Source organism: Vombatus ursinus, unplaced genomic scaffold (assembly GCF_900497805.2).
Source record: "Vombatus ursinus unplaced genomic scaffold, bare-nosed wombat genome assembly UNPS02009062.1, whole genome shotgun sequence".
Lineage (NCBI taxonomy): Eukaryota > Metazoa > Chordata > Mammalia > Diprotodontia > Vombatidae > Vombatus > Vombatus ursinus.
The window spans coordinates 6,037,090-6,062,895 of NW_020948840.1; the positions used below are offsets into that span (position 1 = coordinate 6,037,090).

A 25,806-nucleotide genomic window follows, 5' to 3' on the forward strand; every position below is an offset into this window, starting at 1 on the left:
TGATGATGATGATGATGATGATGATGATGATGATGATGATGATGATGATGATGACTTTATGGATCCAGAGCTATAAAAAGCATCACAGGCCAATTAGTCCAACCCATTCATTTGCAGATGAGAAAGTTGAGGCCCTGTCAGTGAAGTGATTCATCCAAACACAAAGTTCGCATCCTCAGAAGCAGAACTAGAATCGCTCCAGAATTACTGACCTTTCCACTGGACCACCCTGCCTCCTCATTTTTAGGCTCTCTCATTGGGTGCTACATATACATGATAACCGAGCTCAGAATCTTTGGGCTTCTGGGAAGATGAGACTTCCACAAGATTTCTAAGACCTTTTGTTGTTTAGTCACTTTAGTTGGGTCCAATGCTTCATAACCCCATTGGGGTTTTCCTGGCAAAGACACTGGCATGGTTTGCCATTTCCTTCTCCAGCTCATTTTACAGATGAGGAATCTGAGGCAGAGTTAAGAGACTTGCCCAGGGTCACACAGTTAGTGAGCATCTGAGGCCACATTCGAACTCAGGTCTTCCTAACTCCAGGCCCGGCACTCTATCCGTGGCTCCACCTAGCTACCCCTTTCTAAGACCTTAGGATCATGTGGGTTACAAAGAATTTGAGCAGCTAAGCCTCTCAGTTTGGTCCAGGAGATAAGGTGATGACTTAAAAGAGGGAGTTTTGGAATGAGATCTGATTTTTTCTGTTGTTGTTCTTTAAAGTCATCTACAGAAAACTCCAGTTTGCCTAGAACACAAAAACCTCGAATATTTGTCGAATAACCAAAATAAAGGGAATTTTTTATTTCCAAAGTACAATAACTGATTTTTGTGATGATGGCTTAGAGACGCTGCAAGGGCCACCCCATCTATCTTTCAAGGCTCATTTCCCTTCTCCTCCCACAAGTGATCCTTTCCTCTGTAGAACTCTCATTACACTTAGTCACTTACCACATTTTATCTTGTAGCAGTTATTTGTAAGCAAGGCTTATCTTCTCTGCTAGCCTGTAAGCTCCTGAGGACATGGAATGGATCTTATTTCATCTTTGTATCTCCCCAGGTGCAAAGATTAGGTCACTGTTTAATATCCTTTTGCTGGCACATATCTTGATATATTTTCATTCTGTAAGCCTCGACCTTATCTGCCACTACTCCCCTCTAGTTGGTCTGTTTTCCAGACAAATGGGACAACTTGTCATCCATTTCCCAAACATGCCCTGCATTTTCTGTCCCTGTTCCTTTCTTACACTGTTGCCTATGACTGGAAATACCACTTTCCATTTTCTCCAGCTAAACTCTACTCATCCGTCAAGGTCCAGTTCAGATTCCACCTCCTCCATGGAGTATTTCAAGGTCCCTATAGCCTAAAATGACCCCATTCCTCTGAAATGTCACAACCATTTGCTTCTGAATCTTGTAAAGGGCAAGGACTATTCATCTTTGTTCCCTCTCCCCCTCCCCCATGCCCCAAAACTGAGCCTAGGGCCATGTACATGATAGATGCTCAACAAAGACTGTTTGAGTGAGTAAATGAATAAATATATGGTATATATTGGCAGATATACACTAAAGCAGAGACTTTCATCTTTGTCCTTATATTTCCAGCACCAAAAATATTACCTGGTATGTAAGAGATACTTGGTAAATGCTTGTTGAATTGGACAGAACTGGATCACCAGAATAATTACAGAATCACAGAGCTGTAAAGAAGCCCCAGAGCCCATGCAGCCCATCCCATACCTACAAAAAGAATCCCTTCTGCAACAAGTGGTCATCCAGCCTCTGAATAAAAATCCAAGGCAGGCCTTTCCACTTGGGGTAGTTCTACTTATGCAGAAGTTTTCTCTTACTTCAAAACTAAATTTCCCTCTTTGAAATTCCCATTCAATTAGCCCAAAGGTTATTATGAGCAAATTCAATTATTTGTGACACAATGACCAGAGAGCCCATGGAAAGGATTTCAGTTTATGCCCAGAAACAAGGCTTAGACATTTTAAAAAGCGTCTGATGGCTTGAAATCATCAGTTCTTTTGTGAAAACATTTAAATCAATGAACAGGCTTTCAAAGTGCCTAATCTCTGTGGCCAAGGAATAAAATACAGATAAACTAGGACCAAAAACAAATTTCAGGACCAACCAAAACACAGTTATGACAACATATTACAAAGTGTCCCTAACTCACAACACAGTCATTCATCCCACAGGTTGAGTGATATCCTCCACGTACTATCTATCTATCTATGTATTTATATATGTATGTATACACACACATGCATACACATACATGTACATTCTCTCTTACTGTATGTGCCTAGGAAAGTCATAGATTCAAAGAATCTCAAAGTTAAAAGGGACCCCACTGGTCCTCAAGTCCAACCCATACTGGAAAAAAAATTCCCTCTACAAACATATCTGAGAAGTGGTCATCCAGCCTTTGTTTGAAGACAGTCACATTATCTCCCAAAGCAGTTCATTTGATTTTTGGACAGCTCCATACACTACAAGGTTTTTCTTGACATCAAGCCAAAATTTGTCCCTAAGTAACTTCCATCCACAATCCTAAGTTCTGCCCTCTCAGGCCAAGTCTACTCCCTCTTCTCTGTGACAGCTCTTCAAGACAACCATCTTCCCTCTTCCCATCTTCTCTTCTCCAAGCTAAACACACCCTGTTCTTTCAACCCATTTTAATATCAAATCAATACATTTAAGCATCCACTATGTGGCAGACACTGTGCTAAGTACTAGGGATACAAAAAGAGACAAAAGACAGTCCTTGCCTTCAAGGAGCTCACAATCTAATGGGAGAGACAACAAGTATACACATATGAGCTATGTACAGGATAAATAGGAAATAACCAACAAGGAAAGGCACTTGAATTAAGAGGGGTTGTGTACAAGGTAGGATTTTAGCTGGGATGTAAAGGAAGCTGGTATGCAAAAATGAGGAGGTAAAGCATTCTAGGCCACAGGAGAGCCAGAGAAAAATGGTCAGAGAAGGATAAAGTATCTTGTTTGTGGACAGCAAAGAGGCTACTGTCACAGGAATGAGGAGTATATGGCAGGGATTAAGGTATAAAAAAACAGGAAAGATAGAAGGGGACTAGGTTAAGAAGGTCTTTGAAAGCCAAATACAGCATTCTGTATTGATCCTAGAGGCAAAAGGAAGCAATTGGAGTTTATGGAGTAGAAAATCACTCTAACAAACTGAATGGAGGACAGAGTGGAATGGGGAGAGATCTGAGTCAGGCAGACCCAACAGTACCCTATTGCAATAGTACAGGTGTAAGGTGATGAGGGCCTGCACCAGGGTGTTGGCAGTATCAGAGAAAAGAAGGAGGTGTATTCCAGAAATGTTGTAGAGCTGAAAACAACTGGCCTTGGCAATAGGTTGTATAAATCAGATGAGAAATAATAAAGAATTGAGGATGACACCTAGATTGTGAACTTGGGAAGCTAGGAAGATGGTGACACCCTCTACAATATAAGGGAAGGGAGAAAGGAGGTAAGGTTTAGGGGAAAAGATAATGAATTCTGTTTTGGACAGGTTGAATTTAAGTTGTTGTCTATTGAACATCTAGTTCAATGTCTAAAAGGCAGCTGGAGATGCAAGACTAGAAGTCAACAGAAAGGTTGACAAGATAGGTAGATTTGAGAATTGTCAGTGTAAAGATGGTCATTAAATCCATGGGAGCTGAGAAGATCATTAAATGAAACAGGACAGAAGAAGAACAGAAGAAGGTCCAGGACAGAATTCAGTGGGACATCTATGATTAGAGGAAACAATCTGGAAGAGGGTACAGCAAGGAAGACTCAAGAGTTGTCAAGCAGGTAAGAAAACCACGAAAGGGTGATTTCAAAAAAAAAAAAAAAACAACTTGGAGAAACGTAAGTATCAAGGAGGAGAGAATGATCAATGGTGCCAAAGGCTACAGAAAGATCCAGGAGAATAAGAATTGAGAAAAGGCCACTGGATTTGGCAACTAAGAGATCACTGGTAACTTTAGAGAAATTTCAATGAAATGATAAGGTCAGAAGCCAGATTATAAAGGGTAAGGAAGAGAGTGAGAGTAGAGAAAGTGGAGGCACCTATTGCAGATGATCTTTTCAAGAAATTTAGCCACAAAGGGCAAAAGAGACAATATCTAGTGGGGATGGAAGGATCAAGGATAGGGGAGACATAAGCATGTTTGTAGTCAGTAGGGAATGGGACAGGAGAGAGAGAGATTGAAAATAAGTAGGGATGACAGAGGGGGCAATCTGCTGAAGAAAACGGGATGGAATTGGATTACCTGAGAAGGTAGAAGGGTATGTCTTGGTAAGGAGTCTTACATCATGTAAGACTGGGGTAGAAGAGGAAATAATGGCAGAAGGCATATGAGTGAGATGAGATGGGGAAAAGAGGGAACTCACAGTGAATGGACTCAATCTTTTCTGTAAAACATTTGTCCTTCACCATCTCAGTTGCCTTCCTCTGGACACTCTCTAAGTTTATCAGCATCCTTCCTAAACTGTGTTCTCCAGATCTGAACAAATACTCCAGATGTGGTCTGAGATGAAGGAAAATGGTAGTTATTATCACCTCCTTATTCCTCGATACTACTCCTCTCTTAAGATAGTCTATTCTATTCTACTCTAGAAGGGGAAAAAGAAACACAATGCCTGGCACATAGTAGGCCCTTAATAAATGTTTATTGATTTATTATGAAGTCCCTACTAGCCAGTAGGCTCTGTGCTAAGCAATTTCACAAATATTATCTCATTTAATCCTCAAAACAACCGTGGGAGGTAGGTACTATTATCCCCATTTTACAGTTGAGGAAACTGAGGCAAAGGGAAGTTAAGTGACTTGCCCAGGGTCACATAACTAGTAAATGTCAGAGGCTGGATTTGAACTCGGGACTCCCTGACTCCAGGCTCAGCACTATCCACTGAGCCACCAGCGGCCTCCAATTTAACAAAGCACTTACTAAGAACCAGGATATGTACTAAGTGCTTTATATACAAGGACAAAATCAATCAACCAATCAATGAGCATTTATTAAGTGCCAAATATGCACCAGGCACTATCCTCAAGGCATTTACATTCTACTATGAGGAAAAACAATATGCAAACAGAGATGAGCAATGGGGTTATCAGGGAGGTTCCCAGTCAATCTGATAAACTCACTAAGAGGATCCCAATTATAAGATCCTATGATCCCTCATCATGGACCATGTCTCTTTCTTGAGGATGCCTAAGATTGTATTTCCTTTTTAGGCTTCCATACCACAGTGTTATCTCATACTAAACCAGCTTACAGTCCACTAAAGAACTCCAGATATTTTTCAGACTAATTGACATCTAGTCACATCTAGACATCTTCTATTTATAAAGTTTTTTCTTTTTTTTAAATTAATTTATTTTGATTTATCAACAATCACTTCCATAAGCTTTTGAGTTTTAAATTTTTCTCCCCTTCCCTCCCCACCTCCCTCTCCAAGACGGCACACAATCTGATATAGGCTATACATATACATTGCTATTAAACATATTTTCGGGACAGCTAGGTGGTGTAGTGGATACAGCACCAGCCCTGAAGTCAGGAGGACCTGAGTTCAAATCCCGCCTCAGATCAAACACTTGACACTTACTAGCTGTGTGACCCTGGGCAAGTCACTTAACCCCAATTGCCTACAAAAACAAAAAACAAAAAAAAACATTTTCACACTAGTGATGTTGGAAGTAAGAATTAGAACCAAAAGGAGGAACCATGTAAAGTTTTTTTCAATCTAAGCGTATGTAGAACATTAAATTTAACTCTATTAAATTTTGCCTTATTGGAGTCAGCCCAAGTTTTAATCCTGTTGAGATTTTTTTTATCCTGTGTCAGCTATCTCTTCTGATCTAGTATCATCTATACATGTGATGTGCATGCTAGCCATTCCTTGAATCAAATTACTGATTTAAAAAAAGTTATACAACACAGGGCCAAGAACAGGTTCTTGAGGGCACTGTATTAGAGACATCCCGCCAAACTGACATCCAACCATTAATGACTAGACACTCGGAAAACAGTTTTCAATCCACTGAACTATACTACAGTCTAGCCCATACCTTTCCACATTTTCTATAAAAACAGCACAAGATTTTATCAAATGCTTTGCTAGTTATATCTCCAGCATTCACCAATCTACCAGTTCAGTAACTCTTTTGGGAAAAAAAAAAAAAAGGGGGGGCACGGTCAGTAGGGAGAAGGCGACTCGGCAGCCATCTCTTCCTCCTCTATTGCGGCCTCCTCTGTGGTCGTCGTGGAGCCTCGGCAGCGCCATGTTGGGGCAGAGCTTGCACAGTTTCTCCACCTCCTTGGTTCGCAGAAGCCACTATGAGGAGGTCCCGGGGAAGAACCTGCCCTTTTCAGTGGAAAACAAAAGGCGGTTGCTGGCAATGATGACTGTATTCTTTGGATCTGGATTTGCTGCACCTTTCCTTATAGTAAGACATCAGCTGCTTGAGAAATAACATTCTCTTATACGGAAATCAGACTTGAAGAACAACAACCACTTATAAAAGCAGTTTTGAAGAATGGAGTAAGCAAGCTATTTACCATAGTGTATGTCTTTGTAAATTAATCTATTAAATGGAAAAAAAAAGGAAATAAATATGGCATGACCTGTTATTGATGAAGCCATGCTGACTCTTTGTAATCACCAATTCCTTTTCTGGATATTCACTAATTATCTTTTTGATGGCATATTCTAGAACCCTTCCAAGAACTGAAATCAAGTTTATTGCTCTTATTACAGTTTACGAACTCGGTTCTCTTCCCTTTTGGGGGACATTTAGAACATCTGTCCGTCTCTGGTCCTACACTACTTCATCTGTTCTCCATGATCTTTCAAAGCTGCTCACAGTGGCTTGGCAATCATAGCCACCTTCAACAGCAAAGGTGATATCTGGGGTTCCACTACTGATCAGGTAATGGCATTCAACCCCTTGTAGCCACAGAGAATGAAGAACTATTTCAGAATCACAGAAGCTCAGAGTAGAAAAAGAGCTTACAGGGCATTTGGTCCAATTTGTATCTCAACAGGATTTCCTTCTACATCACTGAAAACGGGTCATTCAGCCTCTGCTTGAAGACCTCCAATAAGAAGGACACCACGGAGGCAGCTAGGTGGTGCAGTGGATAGAGCACCGGCTCTGGATTCAGGAGGAACTGAGTTCAAATACGGCCTCAGACACATAACACTTACTAGCTGTGTGACCCTGGGCAAGTCACTTAACTCCATTGCCTAGCCAAACAAACAAACAAAAAAAAAAAAAAAAGGACACCGCTACACCTAAGACAACCCATTCTACTTTAGGCTAATTCTAATCATATCGACTCTTCTCCAGGATACATATTCCCAGTTCCATTCTTCATAAGGTAAGAACTAATGGTTCTTTAACATATTGGTAACCCTCCTGCAAATGTTCTCCAGCTTATTAATGTATTCCCTGAAACATGGCATTCCAAATTGAACATAATACTTAAGATGTAGTCTAACCAGGCCAGAGTACAACAGAATCACTACATCCCTTGTTCTAAATACTATGCCTCTCAAAGCAGCCTAAGACAGTACTGGTTTTTGCTTTGGTTTTTGGCTGCTAAGTCACTATTGACATATTGTTTCCCTTATAACCCATCAAAACTTTCAGATATTTTTTTACAATAACTTTTGTCTAACTACAACCTCCCACCCCCAAACCAAACTGGTGGAGTTGACTTTTCAGCCATGTATAAAGCTTTATATTTATTCTAATTAAATTAGATCATATTCTATTAAGTGCAGTGTCCTAGTCCATTAGGAGTTTTCTGCATTCTGATTCTGGTGTCCAATATGTTAGGTACCTTTTCCAGCTTCAAGTCATACACAAATTTGATAAACCTGCCATCTTTGCCTTCACCCAACTCATTGATTAAAATGCTGAATAGCATAAAAGTGTCTGAGACACTCTTCATAACCATCAGTCTTCAAATCAGGGATAAAGCAGAAGGCCATGAAAACTGTTGGTACACCAGAAAATATTGCCCCCCACCCACCCAGTCTCTACCTCCCCTTGGATGGATACAACTTAATAAAAAGAAAATGTCAAAGAAAATGTAAATAGAAGGGAGATTTTTCAGAATAAAGAGCCAGGCAATTGTAATACACACATTTTAAAAGATAATGGAACTACTCCTGAAAGGGCCTCAGAGGCTGTCTAGATCCCGCCCTTCATTTTTGCTTCTAAATTTGATTGATATATTTTGTTTTTACATTATGAACATTTACAGATAATTTTCCCTTCATGAGAGGACTCTTGTTATTGTATAAAATGTTCTCATAGTTCTGCTCATTTCACACTGCATTGGTCTATATAAGGCTTTCTATATCTCTTTGAAATCATCTATTTCCTCATTTCTTACAGCACAATAGTACTCCACATTTATATAATACAACTTATTCAGCTACATGTCAACTGATGGGCATCCCCTTAGTTTCCAATTTTTTGCCATCACAAAAAGAGCTACTATAAATATTTTTGCTTGTTAAAGACTCTTTCCTTTTTTTCTAACCTCTTTTAGTTATAGGCCTAGCAGTATATGTATAGTTGGGTCAAAGGGCATGTACCAATTAGTAATTTTTTGTGTGTATAATTTCAAATTGCTTTCCAAAATGATTGTCTACTAACAGTGCTTCTATTTTCCCACAGTCCTTCCAACATCTATCACTTTCCTTTTTTGTCATCTTTGCCACCCTGATAGGTATGATCTGGAACATCAGAATTGCTTTAATTAGAACTGATTTGGAAATTGTTTTTCATTTAGCTACTCTATAGCCTGAATTTCTTCTCTTGAGTACTGTCTGTTCATATCCTTAGAACATTTCTCAACTGGTACATAACCTAGATATAAAAGGTCACATCATAAACAAATTGAAGAAACATGGAAAAAACTACCCATGAAATCTATGAATAGGAGAAAACTTTATGACCATCAAGGAATAGAGAGGATCACTGAAGATGAAATAGATAATTTGGATTACATAAAATATAAATTTTTGCATGAATAAATCTAATAAAGCTAAGAATAAAGCGGAAACAATTTACTGGGGAAAAAATCTTTGCAGCAAGTTTCTCTGGTAAAGGTCTAATTTCCAAGACACATAAGGAACTGATTCAAATTTATAAGAAAAAGATCCAACTCCTTCATTTTCCAGATGACAACAATGAAGTCCAGGATAAGTGATTTTTTTCAAGGTCATTCTGGTCATAAAGATCAAAGGTAAGATGGAAACCCAGGTTCTGCCACTCCAAAGCTACTGTTCCTTCAATGCACCAATAAACACCCCCCACCTAGAAACCAAGACAAGCCACAAATTTCCTGGGAAAAGCCTAACTTGGGAGGGGGCAGCTAGGTGGTACAGTGGATAGAGCTCCAACCTAGGAGTCAGGAGGACCTGAGTTCAAATCCGGCATCAGACACTTGACACTTACTAGCTGTGTGACCCTGGACAAGTCACTTAAGCCCGATTGCCTCACCAAAAAAGAAATAAAAAAAAGAAAAGCCTAACTTGAGAACCTGGCAATCAAACAAAGTATGAAAATTAAGTAGAAGTTTAAAATGTTCACTAAGAAATTAGAGTATTTCATTATCTGCTGAAGAATGACAGGGTCCTAAGATGTGGGGTCAAGCACAATGTATGCTTCAATTCTTCACCTCGTGACCAATTTCAGATAGCTGCAAAATTGTGGTTTGCCTGGCTTGTACACAGTTCATATGTGAAATACATTTTTTTTACCTTTAACAAGGTCAGAGAGGTTCTACAGCTTGATGTGGTATGTAGAGAGTTGACCTAGGAGTTAAGAAGACTTAGGATCAGTTCATGTCTCTGACACATACCACTAGCATGATGCTGTCAATTAGCCTCCCAATGTTCCAAGCAACTCTGAGACTATAAATTACAGAGATGGCAATCTGTATCAGAGTAGGGAGTTTCCACACCCAAAGTCCCCCACCTTAATAAGAGATCTAGATTTTTCTTTTAAAAACAGTGCCAAGAAAGATCATTTCCTTTGACTGAAAACATAGACTCTTCTCATTCTTTTGTATTCTCTCATTCTTCCTCTCATTTCTCCTCCTTCCTTTTTCTCATCTTCTTTCACAACTACCACTAGGTCATGACCTCAGTAACTTATAAGAGCAGAGCTCCAGGGCAGGAAAGGAACTAGTCATCTAGTCTGACCCTTCATTTTGCAGATGAGGAAACAGAAGGCCAGGAAAACTAAAAAACGTGCCTAAGGTCACTCAGAGAGGAAGACACAGAGCAGGAATCCAACCCAGACGGTCTCCACTGTCCCATGCTGCCTCTACTTACATACACTGTCTCTATCATTGTCTGACACAAATACTTCCCGGCCTTCCAAGTCTCTCCTAGGAAGGCGGGGGTTGGAAGGACAAGGTGATGGGCACTTTGATTTCTGGTGACCTGAGAAAGGGTCACAAGTTGGGGGAACCTGCAGTCAAAACAAGGTGTAAGGAGCTGATACCTTTGGCAAAGAAGGATGGCATCCTAGGGAAGGAGAGGGGAAAAGGTTCAGGTTATCCACAGATGTTAATGATCTATTCATTATGATCCTCAATTAACATCTGCATCTGGAAGCCTGGCTTAGGCAGACAAAACTCTCATATAATGCAGATGAACCCAATCAGCAGTGACATGGAAAGCTCAAGACTGAACTAAGCTACAGGAAGACCTAATCAATTAATATTCTCTGTTAGAAATAAAGGCTCCCTGGAGAGCAATTTGGAACTATGCCCAAAGGGCTATAAAGCTGTGTATGCCCTTTGATCCAGCAATACTACTACTAGGTCTGTATCCCAGAGATTAAAAAAAAGGGAGGGGTGAGGAACAACCTATTTATATAAAAATAGTTATAGCAGCTCTTTTTGTAGTGACTAAGAATTGGAAATTGAGGGAATGCCCATCAATTGGAGAATGGCTAAACAAGTTGTGGCATAGGATTGTAAGGTAATATTATTGTGCTATAAGAAATGACAAACAGGATGATTTCAGAAAAAAACTGGAAAGACTTACATGAACTGATGCGAAGTAAACCAGGAAAACATTGTACACAGTAACAGCAATACTGTACAATAAAAAACTATCAATGACTTAGCTATTCTCAGCAATACAATGATCCAAGACAATCCCAAAGGACTCGTGATGAAAAATACTATATGTCTCCAGAGAAAGAACTGATGTCGTCTGAATACAGACAGAAGCATACTATTTTTCACTTTCTTCCTTTTTTGTTTGAGTTTTCTCACACAAAATCACTAATATGGAAATGTTTTACATAATTACACATGTATAAATTAGATTGCTTGCCATCTCAAGGAGGGGAGAGGGCAGGGAAAGAGGGATATAATTTGAAACTCAAAACTTTTAAAAAATGTTAAAAATTGTTTTTACATGTAATTGGGGAGAAATAAAATATTATTTAAAAACATAATGCCCCCACTCACTAAAGGGACTACTGTGGACCTGCTTTGTATAAAATGTAAATATCACGTTCTCAACAAAACTCGTCAGTCAGCTCTGGCAAGTTCCCACTGAACCTGTTTATGTGACTTAGTTACACATGGACATATGTATGATGGACTGAGCCATCCCATGACTGGTGCCCATGAATGGCTCTTTCTGTATCAGTCTCACCCAGTCCTGGAGATGAGACACACCAAAATCCTGCTTCTGTTTCTCCTTAGCCACAATTCCCTCTTCTAATGTTCAACTTGAAGACCAGACTCGAGACTAAGGTGGCATCAGTCCATCAGGAAAAGGAGCCACTGCATCCGACTAAAACTAGAGTACAGAAGAGATTTTGTCACCTCTGGCCACCTGAGCCTCAGGACAAGGCAAAGGAAGGCTGGTGTAGTCACTCAGTCATTAAGCATTTATTTAGTGTTTATTGTGTGCCAGACCGACTTGAAACCAGGAAAGCCTGAGCTTGAATCCTGCCTTAGACACTTACTAGCTGTGTAACCTGTGTAACCTTGGGCAAGCCACTTAACTTCTCTTGAGTCTCAGTCTCCTCATCTGTAAAATAAGGGGGTCGGACTTAGTAACCTCTAAGGTCCCTCCCAACTTTAAATCTCTGATCCTATCAGAGGCCAGTTTGCAGAGGAAACTCATTTATGTCAGTGCCAGCTAAACTGGCAGCCCCACTCCATTCCTTTGGGTCCCACAACCAGAGAATACTGTGCCTTGTCCTTAAAAGACTCTGGTGCTCTACTCTGTCAGGTCCAGCTGTGTGGGAGGAGGGAGGTGTGGAGAGGGGGAGGCACACAGCTGGAACACAGCAAGGGAAACTATAACACCTCTCCTATTTCAGGTAAGAATCAAATGGAAAATGGAGGTCAATATTTGGATTTTCACTTTACAGTCAACTTGGCTGAAACACATCTATTCCAGATACAGTAGTGAGAGGCTGAAAAACTACAAGCTATGTTTCCTCTTCAACACCCCACACCACCCTAAACTGTGGGGTTTTAGATACAGAAGGAAAATCTCCCCTCCCCCACTCACACACTTAAAGAAACAGTGGCTCTCATTCCATAAAGAGGGAAGTATTTTGTCTCACAATGGAGAAAGCAGCAAGTTTCAGAGCTTGCCCCAGGAAAGCAAGGTGCAGCACCCCAACTTCAGGGAAGGAAAACGAGACTCAAGAGCAATCTGAAAGCCCTAGAAAAACAAGGGGGAAGTCTATGTAGGGGCAGCTTTCTTAGTCTTTTTAACTGTGACTTTAATAATGCTATTCCTGCCAAATTTCCCACCTGATGCAGGGAATCAGGAGCTATTACTAGAGAAAGAAAATAGAATAATTCCAAGTGCTACCAGTATGCTCAGGTTTAGGTGCTAAGAATCTCAACTCCAGAGGACTGATGGTAAAACCTATTTTCCTTCTCTCAGCAGGGAGGTGATGCACTGCTAAACACGGTCAGTATGTTAGTTTGTTTTGTTTAACTATACTTTTTTGTTACAAGGTAGGATTCCATTTAGGGGTTGTACAGGAAGGGTGTCAATGTGAAATTACAGGGAAATTTTTCAAGCATTAATAGAACAGTGTTTTAAAAGAATTGGTTGGATTTCCCAGGATGGGCTGCCTGAGATTCATTTTTAGCCAAGCCGATAAAAATTTCACACTCCTTTTCTCTCAAGTGCATTAAGAAATTCAGAACTAGAAGGAAATTTAGAGTACATCAAATTCAGGGGCTTCATTTTACAGATGAGGAAACTGAGGCCCAAAGAAGTTAAGAAATTTGCATAGGGTCACTCACAGGGATAGATAATGACAGAGGTGGGGCTCAAACCCAGGTCTCCTGACTCCGGGTCCTGGGCTCTGTCCTTCATTGCCTCATGTTTCTTTAGCCGTTGTTCAAATCCTTGCTTTCACACGCTGGAACACCAAAGGTGCTCGATAAATGCTTGCCTGAGGCCTACATACAGTGATAACGTTCTGAATTAAGGCTAACTCAAAGCCTTGATGAAATGTGAAAGTTCTCAGACCCCTCAGCATAATTACCTTTTCAAAATACAGCGTGTCACCCTCAGAAGACCACAGCTTCACAGGTTGATAGATCTAAGCACTGGAAAAGAACTCAGAGTAGGGTGTGCTGGTAAATGTTCAGGAACTGGCTTGGCGAGACACCCCTTTAAGTTTTATTTGCATCATTAACATTTCTCCATCACTTTCTTAAGTATAAAAAAATTGACAAAACAATAAACCAAGCCCTGATTTGTAGCATCTGCTGATTTCTAAGGTATAAATACTCCCACTGAAAATTTTGCAATTGGCTCTTGTAACCATCCAAGCTGGCTCCAACACACCATTGCCTCAGAGGCCATCTACTAATCAACTCCACTCACTTCACAATGGAGGAAACTGAGGGCAAGGGGAATTAAGGGAACTGCCCAATGGCACACAGGTATTCGATGTCGGAGGTGAGATTTAAGCCCAGGCCCTCTGGCTATATAGTGTCAGTACTTGGTCCAGAAGGGCCCCCTCAGGATCCCAGGACACTTCACCTTGCAACCAGAAAATGCAAGCCAAGAGCAACCAAAACCAAAACCAAGAGACTTCCTGTTGATGGCCTACCCTGCAACTTCACCATGACATGGAGGTGAGCTCAAGCCCATGCAGACAGAGTGCAAGCTCCATGGAGGACCGCCAAGCTGAAGAGGTTGCCGTGGCAACACTACAGCTGGCTCACGTGTCTATCACCAAGCACCAGCCTCACTCAGGGAAAAGGAGCTCAGCCCCAAGAGTAGGCCATAAGATGCCATAACAAGGACACAAGTCAATGAAATCAGGTAGCAAATCAACTGTCAACACACACAGCCTGTCCACCAAACCTCCCCCGCCAACACACACACACACACACACACACACAAAATACCACGCTTTTAAGATAAAGGACTTCTGCTTTTAATATTTGTGGGACTACCCCACTGCCCCACAGATCATCAAGGAGGAATTAAGTAAAAAGGAAGCCCCTGACACATAAGACATGCTTAATAAAGGTTTGTTGCCTGACTAAATTAATCCCTTAAGACCTCTTACTCTATTAAACTAGTTCCCATAGTATTGCAACCTGTCGGGAGGACAGTCAGAAATACAGCAACAGCTGCCAGTCCAAATGTGAACTGAAACAATGATAACAATAATGATAACTAGCATTTATAAAGTCCCTGAAAGGTTTGAAAAGCACTTAACATGTAATCTCATTTTATCTCATCTGATCTTTACAACAACCCTGTGAGGTAGGTGCTATTATTTTCCCCATTCTACAGATAAGGAAAATGAAGGCCCAAAAAGGTTAGGTGAGCTGCCTAGGGTTGCAAAGTTAGTTAAGTATCAGAGAGAAGATTTGCACTCAGGTCTTCCTGACTTCAGGTCCAGCACTCTAGCCACCGTACCACCCAAGGAGGATGAAGATCACTCACAGTCAAAAACATTGCCCAAGCTCCACTTCCTACTGAGGGTAAGGACGCACAATCTTTCACTGTGGACTATAAGAAGAAAATTGAGAAATGTGTCTCTTTGTTAGAGAGGCACAGTGGAAAGCACGCTTGATTGGAGTCAGAATGTCTGGGTTCAAATCTCAGCTCTGCCTGTGTGACCTTGGGCAAGTCACTTAACCTGGGAGGGTAGGAATTAGGATCCTAGCTCTTAGAGGTAGAAAGGAACTCAGAGGCCATCTATTTTACATATTTTACAGATAAAGAAACTAAGGCTCATAGAGGGTAAGTGGCTTGCCCAAAGTCCCACAAGTAGTTGCTGTCAGAGGTGGAATTTGAGCCCAGGTCACTGTGCTCTTGCCACTGTGTCCCAATATCACACGATGACCTCTAAGACCCCTTCCAACTCTTAACCTGCAATTCTATAATCCTACCTATGTGATGATAAAGCAGTCACTTAAGCTCTCTTCACCTCAGTTTCTTCATCTTTAAAACACTGGGCAGTTAGACTAGACTGAGTTCCTCCTGGCCATAAACCCATCATCTTACGATTCACTGCTTTGTTCAATCAAGTGAAATCCATTAACATAAGTTTTCTCAAAGAAAAAGTGAATTGGTGTTACAGCTCAGGAAACAAAACAGACCTTCCTTTCATCCGAAAAAGGTTGACCCAAATTTCCCACTCCCTGCCACCCAATGTTCTGAAACTCTTTTCAGTTTCTTGCATTAGGCAGGAGTACCCAAACTGACCTTCTACCCTCCACCATGAGCCACTGTTGCTGATGAGAAGCGTCAAATAAAATACCAATATATCTCCATTAATGGACAAGGAAAAGCATTCAGCAAGGTGAGTTTCCTCCTCTGTCAGACTCAGGCCACGTTCCTAAACAGCAAACAGCCTGCAAGTTGGCTAGTCAAAACTTGTGGGAAGTGAGGGACTTATTCCAAGAGCCCATTTGACCAGCCTTCTGGGCAGATACTCACAGAATCCTTCGATCTTGTCAGCCGTCTTGCTCCAGGCCACCTGCCTGGTCTCTGTGATGACCTGGACCGTCCTCCTCTCAGGGTTAGACTTCCTGAGGCTAAACAGGGTCATGACAGTTCCTAGTTCCAGGGTCCGCTTGATCTGACTCTTCTCATATTCAGGAAGTGTGTCTAAGTTGATCTTCGTGGTCATTTTAAATGATATTCTTCCAAAGATGAGCAAAATGAGGATAAAGGGAAACCAGGCTACTTCTTTGATAGGCTAGAAAAAGAAGAGGGAAAACAGTAATCAGTCTATGACTTGTCTTATATAACCCTATATTCTGTAATTTTTCTCAAATTCAATTTTGTGGAAAATTAATGGAACAAGAGGGAAATTAACGGGACCCTGATTTAAGGCTAAGGTTCTAAAACCCATGTTTCACATTCACACCTGATTCTTTCCAATTTACCTTGGATAGATCTTGTCTGGACATAGTTGTTTGCATGTCGTCTCCCTCATTAGACTATTAGAAGAGAAACTTATCTTTTGTCTTTCTTTGTATCCCCAGGGCTCAGGTGACACTAAATAAACACTTCTTGACTGATGATAGCCCTCTCTGATAGCGGAAGTTTCCAGGGTTCAGATCCTCAGCAGAGTAACTAAGGGTAACTAACCAGTGAGACAGAAGGCAGTAATACAATGTAGTGTAGGCTGGTTGGAGCAGGATCAGTCCTCAATGAAAGAAAGATTATCTCCTAACTTTGAATAAAGCAAAGCAACCCCCTTAATCACAAAACATTATAATCCTGCCACTTCTTAGGACAACTATATGTTTGTTTCTAAGGTAGAGAGACTATCCATCATTTTACATTTGTACAATATGAGCACCTTGAGCGTAGAGGTCATTTCCCTTTTTGTTTTTGTATCCCCAATCTCTAGCACTGTGGCATACAGTAGGTGTCTAATCAATGCTTGTTGATTGACTGGATAAAAGAAAATGTTTCAAAAGCCTTCTCTACAGAGACTAGGCTACTTAAAGCACTCGCCTACAGGAAGGGTGGTGCTGGTCTCAGAGAGAACTGACATTATTTCATTATCACAAACATGCAGAATACGCTTAGGAATTGAGACAGGCAACAAGCCATCGCCATGGGAATTTCGCCTTTATTAATGTGTCTTAATTTTAATTGTGAGAAGCAGCTTGACATAGTGAAAAGAGAGCTGGCCTCAGACTCAGCAAGACCTGCCTTGGCTACATCCTGGCTTTGTGGCCTCTGGGCAGTCCCTTAACCTCTCAGTGATCCCAGGCAAGTATCTCTGAGTTATATAAGTTGTGGAAGAGTTGCCCATCTGTATTTTTTGTTTTGTTTTTGTTTTTTCAGTGAGGCAATCGGGGTTAAGTGACTTGCCCAGGGTCACACTGCTACTAAGTATCAAGTGTCTGAGGCTGCATTTGAATTCAGGTCTGCCTGACTCCAAGGCCAGAGCTCTACCCACTGTGCCATCTAGCTAGCTGCCCCTGCCCATCTGTATTGGTAGAGAGAGTGTTCTCTAGGTGTTCCTATACCAATGAAATCATTTGACCCATCAGAACCGGTAAGCAACCTCACCAAAGACCAGCTCAATTTCAGGAGGACCTGAGTTCAAATCCAGCCTCAGAAACATAACACTTACTAGCTGTGTGACCCTGGGCAAGTCACTTAATCCCATTGCCTAGCCAAAAACAACAACAACAACAAAAAAAAGCAAACATATTTTTTCCCACAAGAGCAGTTTTTCTATTTTGCCTTTGTATCTTTAACACCTAGCCCAGTGCCTGACCCATTACAGCAGCCAATAAGTGTTTGTTGGTTAACTGGTGGATTAACTGATTAGATTGGCTGCTTATTTTTCCTTTGAGCAATTTTTTCAGGCCTCAAAGAAGTTACCATAGTGACTAGAGCTAGCCTCAAAGCCAAGAAGACCTGAGTTCAAATCCTACCACTAACACATACTTAACAGGGAATAAGTCACTTAAATTTTCAGTGTTCTAGAGAAAGTAGTGACCTGATTTTGGAGAGGGCGTCCCCTCATCTGGGAGCTCCCTGTACCAATGAAATCACAAGTTCAGTACCTGGAGTTCCCGATGTCAATTAAATCACAAGTTCAGTCCCTAATCTCTCCTTCAGCATATTGAAATGGCTCTGGAGCCAAATCTAACCTATTTCCTTCCTCGAGCAAATTGTTAAATTTTCAGTGTGAGTATTAACACCTCAGAAATCAGCCACAAAGAAGAGATCCAAGTAGTGTTTTGCTAATTGTCTATACCTGAAAAAGTATTCATAATACAGATTAAATTTAAAAGTGTGCATATATACATCCACCCACACCCCAACCCAGTGTTGTTAACCATTTACCAGAATACCCCTGTCTGTAATCATTGATTTAATACCATCTGTGTTCACTCTGTTCCTTTCCAAGTGGGAGAGAAAGAAAAGAAAGAAGGGAGAGAAATAGAAATATGCAACTATAAAAGGAGGGGGGAGTAAAAATCTATCACAAGAAAACAACAAATGTGGACTAGAGAGGAAACAGGACAAGACGTGGGGAGCAGTGGAGGCCTGATCCCACGTTACAGTAAAGACTTCAAATGGTAAAAAAAAAAAAAAAAAAAAAAGAGAGAGATGCACCTGTCATAGCCTGTAAGGAAGCCATTTGGTGCCAAAGATGAGCATTCCCAGGACATAAAAGAAGTAGTTCTGAGTGTTATGGAAATTTATGGATCAACCCCAAAGCCACAGTCTAGTTTTATTAATTAGTTAATTTAGTTTAATTAAATTGAATCTCCCTTATATTTAGCCCATTTCTAGGAACCCCTTTCATTTTTTAAGCACTGACTATCCTGGTCACCATTCTGGCACCTGATCATAGTATTGCTCCATGTAGAATGTTTCTCTTCCCACTGGAAAGAAAAGTTCTGTGGGAGCAAGAATCACATTACACAATTAGGCTGAGTTGCTGCTATGCTGCTTACATGGAAAGCACACAATTACTACTTATTAACTCAAATGCTCCCTGCCTTTCACTTCACTAGGTTCCCAGTCACTGACAGCAGTGCAGCCTCAGAAGAAAACCCTTGATAAAAGCCCTAGAGACCAACCTGTAAGGGGCATAGAACAAAATCATTTGGAGGGAGGGAGGGAGGGAGGGAGGGGAACTTGTCTGCTAATTCATTTAGTTTCTTGTTAATAAATGCTAAGTTTATGTAATACTTTACTCCTTGTTTTGTACGTGGCTTCTGTTCCTGGTTGTTTGGCCAATACCCTTATTATGCGGTCTTTTTTTTTTTAAAGGAAAAAGAAAAAAAACCATCCTTTGATAAGTGAGGTCAGTGAGGCCTCTCTCAACAGAGGAACTAATTCTGCCCAACAACTAAAACGTCACCTCCACCAGAAGATACAGAGAAGGCTCCAGTCAGAGTTTTAGTCATGAGACTACAGAATGATTTAACTCTCCTACACATGAAGGATGGGTGATCTGTCAAGCTATGTCTCTGGGGGTGACAGGCCAAGGGGAATAAATTTAACAGTAGCAAGAAGGAACCAAGATAAAACATTCCAAAGGTTTCCTCTATGTCATCATGACCAAGATAATTAACCTCTCTGAGCTTCAGTTTTTTCATCTGTAAAATGGGGATAATAATACACACACATAGGATCAATCTTACAGAATTCTTAAAAAGTTCTGACATTCAGAGACAGAAAGGACCTGAAAGATTATCTGGATACCAGGCCTATTAACCCAGGGTCCATGAACTTGGTTAAGTATTTTGAAGACTGTATTTCAATATAACTGGTTTCCTTTGAAATCCTGTATGTATTTATTTTATACTGTCAAAAAACTATTCTGAGAAAGGGGTCCACGACACACAAAAAAAAATGTTTAGAATCGCTGGTCTTGTCCAACTACTTCATTTACAGATGAGAAAACTGAAAACCAGGGACCACAAGCAGTACCTCGCCAGAGGTTACTCAGGTTGTGTCAGAGATGGAATTGGAACCCATGTCCTCTGCCTCCAGTAAGAGTGCTCCAGCCCTAGACCTATCCTAACCAAAAGGGCTAACGTGTATAAAGTACTATTTAAATACCAATTATTACTTTTATTGTTACTATCAGTTAACAAGGCAAATTCACTATTAAAAAAATGACAGATTTCTATCATTTTCCAATCCAAAGGCAAAGGAAATGAACCAGAGCAAGTGGTGCAAAAAACACTGCAAGCTCTAATCCCCGTGAACTTCCTCAGATCCCTTCCTGCCCTCTCTGATCATCAGATCATCATCACTACCAAAGAGCACTGACCCCAGCAAGAGATGTGCTAGGGCAAAGGAGCAAAGACAGTAGATTCCACGCTCGGCTACTGATTCTCTACAACCAAGTTCAAACAAACAGATCACCACCTTCTCTGCAATTTATAACTGCCTAGAGCATGGAGTGTTTAAGTGATTTGCCCAAGGTCACACAGCCAGTATGTGTCAGAGGCCGAAAGAAAACAAAAATACCTAATATAAAAACTCCTTTTAAACAAGCCAGACAGAAATTGGCAGATAAGGTTCAGATCACCTCAGAATCCCTCTAATTCTTTAATGATACTCACAGCCTGGTCTGATGGCAAACTAAACCATTATCTGGTGAGGAACCAGCCTGAACAGGCCTTCTGGCTACAGGGAAGTCAGCCCAGACTCCATCCAGAGCACGGAAATCTGTAGGTACTCAGTATTACCTCGTGTTTTGGAGTCTACAAACAAGCAATTAACTGTCACCTCTTGTACAGAGATCGCCAGAAAATTAGGCTGAGGTTCTATTCCCACTGACTCTTCTGTTAAGCAAGATTCTTTTTAAGGTTCCAAAGAAACAACCATCTTCATAAGGTTTTAGTCTTTTTTTAAAATATGGCAAATTTGAATTTGCAAGATCTTTTTGTCATCTACAAAAAAAAAATTATCACATAACAATGTTGCTGTTGTTCATTCATTCAGTCATGTTGGATTCTTCATGATCCCATGGGCCATAGCACACCAGGCCCTCCTATCCCCCACTATCTCCCAAAGTCTATCTAAGCTCATTGCTCATTGCTTCCATATGACGATACATAGTAGCAAAGCTGGCAATGATCCAAGCGGAAGATTAGACTATACTCTTAAAACAATAATAATAACAGCAACTCACTGGATGGTAGAGTGGAAAGTGTCAGATTTGAAATCAAAGGGCTTGGGCTCAAATCCTGTTGTGATACTACCAATGAAACCTTGGACAATTCACTTCATCTGGGCCTATTTTCTCATGTGTAAAATGAAGGGGTTGGTCCCTTCCACTTTTAAATTCCAGGATCCTAATACTTAAAGCATTGATTCTTAACCTTTTCCATGCCATGGATCCCCTTGGCAGTCTAGTGAAACCCAGGGACTCCTCAGAAAAATGTCCTTAAGTGCATAAAATAAGATATATAGGATTATAAGGGAAACTAATTCTACTGAAAAACAGTTATCAAAAAAATTTTTTTAACAAATTCACAGATGCCAGGTTAACAACCACTGGTTTCAAGTACATAAAGCACTTTCCTTCCAATCCCACTGAGGGACATAGTAAAAAATAGTTTGAAGGACAAAGAAGATGGGACTTATCCCACTTTTGCCATTTACTACTTTTGAGACCCTAAGTGTGTGTCTTTTTTTTAAATTTATTTATTTTTGTTACATTTTAAGTTAGGAACTGTCTCCCTCTCTCTGCATCCCACCCCACACTAGAGGAGGCCACCATTTGATGCATTTTATAAACACATGGAAAGCCATACTATGCATACTTCTATTTATCAGTTCTTTCACTGGAGGTGAATAGCATCTTCCTTCATAGGTCCTTTATTGCTGTTTTGAGTATTTATAGTACTCAGAATAACTTGGTTGTTCACAATTATTACTGTTACTATATACAACATTCTCTTGGTTCTGCTCACTTCACTTTTCATCATTTCATGGAAGTCTTCCCATGTTTTTCTAAAATGAACCAGCTCATCATTTCTTACAGCATGGTAGTATAGTATTCCATCACAATCATATACTACAACTCGTTCAGCCGTTCCTTGATTGATGGGTATTTCCTCAATTTCCAGTTCTTTGCCAAAGAGAGTTGCTATAAATGTTTTAGAACATAAAGGTTCTTTTCTTTTTTCCCTGATCACCTTGGGAAACAGGCCTAATAGTGGAAGTGCTGGGTCAAAGGGTATGCTCCTGAATATTTCTCTTCCCTTCTTTGGGGCTCAGTTTTCTCATCTGAAAAATGACAGGGTTGAACTAGATAACCTCTTGGCCCTCCCAGCTCTGCATTGATGATTCTACAATTCTCATTTTGTAAATGAGGAAACTGAAAAGCAGAAGAGTTACATGTCTTAAGGTCATATAGCTTTGGAGGGGCCAGAATCCAGATAAGTCTGACTTGCAGTCCCATGCTGTATCTCCACTACTCTCTGCTGCCTCTCATCTTCTAAATAACCCCTACAGACATGAAACACAAGGAGCTCTCCTGGATATAAATGGAAGAAACAGTGGGATTTTCTAGTTGTTTAATACTCCGTATCCTTTAATACTGGAAGTTGTTTTTGAAGTATTTTTCCTTTCCCAGAATATAGTTATGCAAGTCAAATGATAAAATCCTTCGGGGGAAAGAAAATGTCTATTTCTAAAATCTAAAACCCAAATCTAGACATCTCTGAGCATTAATGTGTTAGAACCTATTTCCACATATTTCTTGATCTCCCACCTCACCCCCACTGAAAACTGTATTTTGGAGAACAATACTCAGTAAGACTCCCAACAATTCCATTGCTTGGAATTCCCCCCACCCCAAGAATAATTGAATGGACCTAGCTGTACAAAAATGGTCAGATCTGCTCTATTTGAAATAACAAGAAAAAAATTTTTTAACAACCTCTCTGTCTAAAACTTGAAGAATAAATAAGCCTGAATCAATTATGGTATATTGATATAATGAAACATTACACTCAAAATGATCTGTGATATCAGCAATTTAGATGTTCCCTCCCATGATGCAAATTGCAACCCATCCATGGCTTCCCCATCCTATGCAACTCTTGTCTGTGCCCTCCTATAATTTCACCAGAGAGCATCCATCCAAAGTGCCAGAGGCCTTAACAGAATATTATTTTGCCATCAAAAATTATGAATAAGAACCATATAAGGAAATATGGCAAGAACTCTAGGAAAAGAAGCAAATTGGAAATAGCAGAGCCAAATCTTTATGCATATTGACTAGAGACAGCTAGTGGCATAGTGAACAGCCAGGAAGGCCTATGTCAAAATCTAGTTCCACGTACTTACTAGTTGTGCGAACCTCATGGGCACCTCACTTAACCTCTGCCTCCTTTTCCCCAACTGTAAAATGGGGATAATAATAGCACCACTTCAAAAGAGATCAAATGAGATAATATTTACAAAAAGTGCTTAGCACAGTGCCTGAGACATAGTAGTCCAGATATAAATGCTTACTCCCTTCTCCTCTCCCCCCACTGACAAGTGACAAGCAGAGACATAGAGACATCGTCAGACCTGGTCAGACTTGAAGGAGTCCTCCGAGCAAAAGTAGTTTCCTCCTTTGTTCATTAATTTGATTACACCTTGTGATTCTATGTAAAACTGTACCATTTTGTGTTTATTCATTTGCTTATAACATCAAGAGAGAAAAAAACTTTTACAGAGATTTCAGGACAGAGTCATGAAGGGGTGTTTTTTTAGTATAGAAACTCAAGTCCTCTGGTCTACCTTCTTCACAGCCACAGAAGAGTGGGAAGATCTGTCCACACCAGCTCCTGCTCAAACTACTCCAGGAGGCAGCCCCAGACTCTACAGGCTGTACTTTCCATTCCCTCCTCGTCCTAGACTTTGCAACTAAACTTTGTATCTCCCGAGTGCCACACATAGTACCGATTGCACCAAATATCATTTGTTTAACTGAATTATTTCATACTCCAGAACTCATATGACACTTGGGCAAAAATACCCTTGTGATACATAAGTGCCCATGTAACTTGAAGGAGAGGAGGACTCAGTACAGAGAGATGTCAGACACTATCTACGAGGGATGGGGGTAACCCACAACCTTGCATCCTAGACAGACTCAAGCTTGGAAGAAGGGGAAGACCACAATTTGGACACACAAAAGTGAGAAAAGTGAGTTGGAATAATCAAAAGAGAAGTGAAAGAAAAAGGAAGAAGGCAGCCAGCCAAAGATCTGGCTAGAGCAGGGATCACCACACAAGAGGTTCTAGACGCATCGAGGTGTTTAGGGCTCTCCTTGAGTGGGCGAACTCCTGGGGAGGAAGGTTGGGAGATTCCAAGGCAGGAAGTCTAAGGGTTAAACGAAGGAAGGGGGAGAGAAGGGAAGGTGATTCTTGAGTCTCAATCAGGGACCTCGGAAGTCAGAAGAGGTGAGGGACCCGAGCTGTCTGGCCCTCACGCCCCCCGCACTCCGGAGCACCGCGCAGCGGGACAGGCAAAGAGGAGCACCTCTGGGTGTTCTTGGCCAGTAGCACCCAGCCCACAGCTGCACGGCTTCCTTCCCCTCTTTTGCGAAATGCAAGTAGCGCCTCAACGGGGCTGGCATGCCCCTTTTCCCCCAAACTGCGGCCCCTAGAGGGAGTGGTTGCCCCCCAGGGGGTGCCCAGGACCCAGCTATGTCCAGGCTATTCGAACTGTCCGAGTCTAGGCAGTGAAGCATGGGTGAGCGAGCAAGCCCATAGTCAACCTTTCTCTGAAGTAGACACACGCTTTAGGAGTGGGGAATGGCGTAGGGACCAGACGCGCAGCCCAAAGCACAGCACCCCCTAACTCAGTTTTGATGCTTGGCGGGGAAGAGGGCGTCAGTTCCTTTCTGCGGCCACCCACCCCCTCCGCAAACATACATACTTGGATGTCTACCTACCTACCTACATACATACATGCCTACGTACATACATAACATTCCCTCCTGGCACCGTCCAGGACGGGCAGCTCTTCTACTAGACCCAACCCCTGCCCAGGGGCAGTAGCCAAACTCACCACCTGTGGCCAGGACGCCCTGCCCCCGGGCAGCAGTATGCAGGGTGATTAACAGAGCGGGGGGGGGGGGGGGGGCAGCCAGCCTGCCGCCCGGGACTCCCTCGAGGACCCCTGCACCTCCGGGCTGTTGCTGCAGCTACGGCCCCTTTCCCCGTCGGTCTCCAGGACGCTCTCCTGCCACTGCGGCCGCTTCCTCACTCAAGAATTTGAACTTCTGCTTCTGCTTGTGTGGCTCGCAGCTCACCCCTCCACGTGACCCACCCGCCTCCCCGCAGGCCGGCCTTGCCCCGGCCCCTGTCCCTGCCTCCCCTGGGACCCGCCCTCCCTCCTCCAGCCTGGGGCGCGGTGCTCGGTGGTGTTGGCTGCTGTAGAAGCTTCCGGGCAGACCATCCTTGAATTGAGGCGAAGCAGAGCCAGAATGAGCCTCAGCCGCAGGCTCTGGGTTCTCTTTGGCATCCTACCCACCCACCCCCACCCCCAAAAGTTCCCTTTTTATGGTTACTACTGTTTGCGCAAAACAGACCCTGGGCTCCAGTGGCTCAGGTCTAACCATATCTTCCCCCTTCACAACACCAGTGGCTCCCTATTACCTCCAGGATCAAATATAAAATCCTGTTTGGCCTCCAAAGCCCTTGGTAGCCTGTCCTCCTCACCCCACCCGGGCCTTTCTAGTCTTCTTACACCTTAACTCCCCCCACAAACTGCCCGTGCAGAGACACTGGCCTC

At 41.7% G+C, this 25,806-nt stretch overlaps 1 protein-coding gene and 1 pseudogene across 2 annotated transcripts in view; one reads left to right on the forward strand and one right to left on the reverse strand.

Annotated features, from left to right (window-relative positions):
- The window catches only part of PLCG2 (phospholipase C gamma 2), a 162,719-nt gene extending 137,446 nt beyond the window's left edge, over nucleotides 1-25,273 (reverse strand). The window contains exons 1-2 of one of the 2 annotated variants that reach the window (XM_027850396.1): nucleotides 25,081-25,273; nucleotides 16,009-16,270 (exon numbers count right to left, since the gene is read on the reverse strand). In XM_027850396.1, the coding sequence (XP_027706197.1) occupies nucleotides 16,009-16,201 (193 nt within the window). In that variant the 5' untranslated portion in view covers nucleotides 16,202-16,270; nucleotides 25,081-25,273. The remainder of the gene's footprint in view (nucleotides 1-16,008; nucleotides 16,271-25,080) is intronic. The other variant, XM_027850395.1, reaches the window with a different exon arrangement.
- On the forward strand, nucleotides 6,298-6,525 carry LOC114034667 (annotated as a pseudogene).
- Nucleotides 25,274-25,806: the final 533 nt, after the last annotated feature.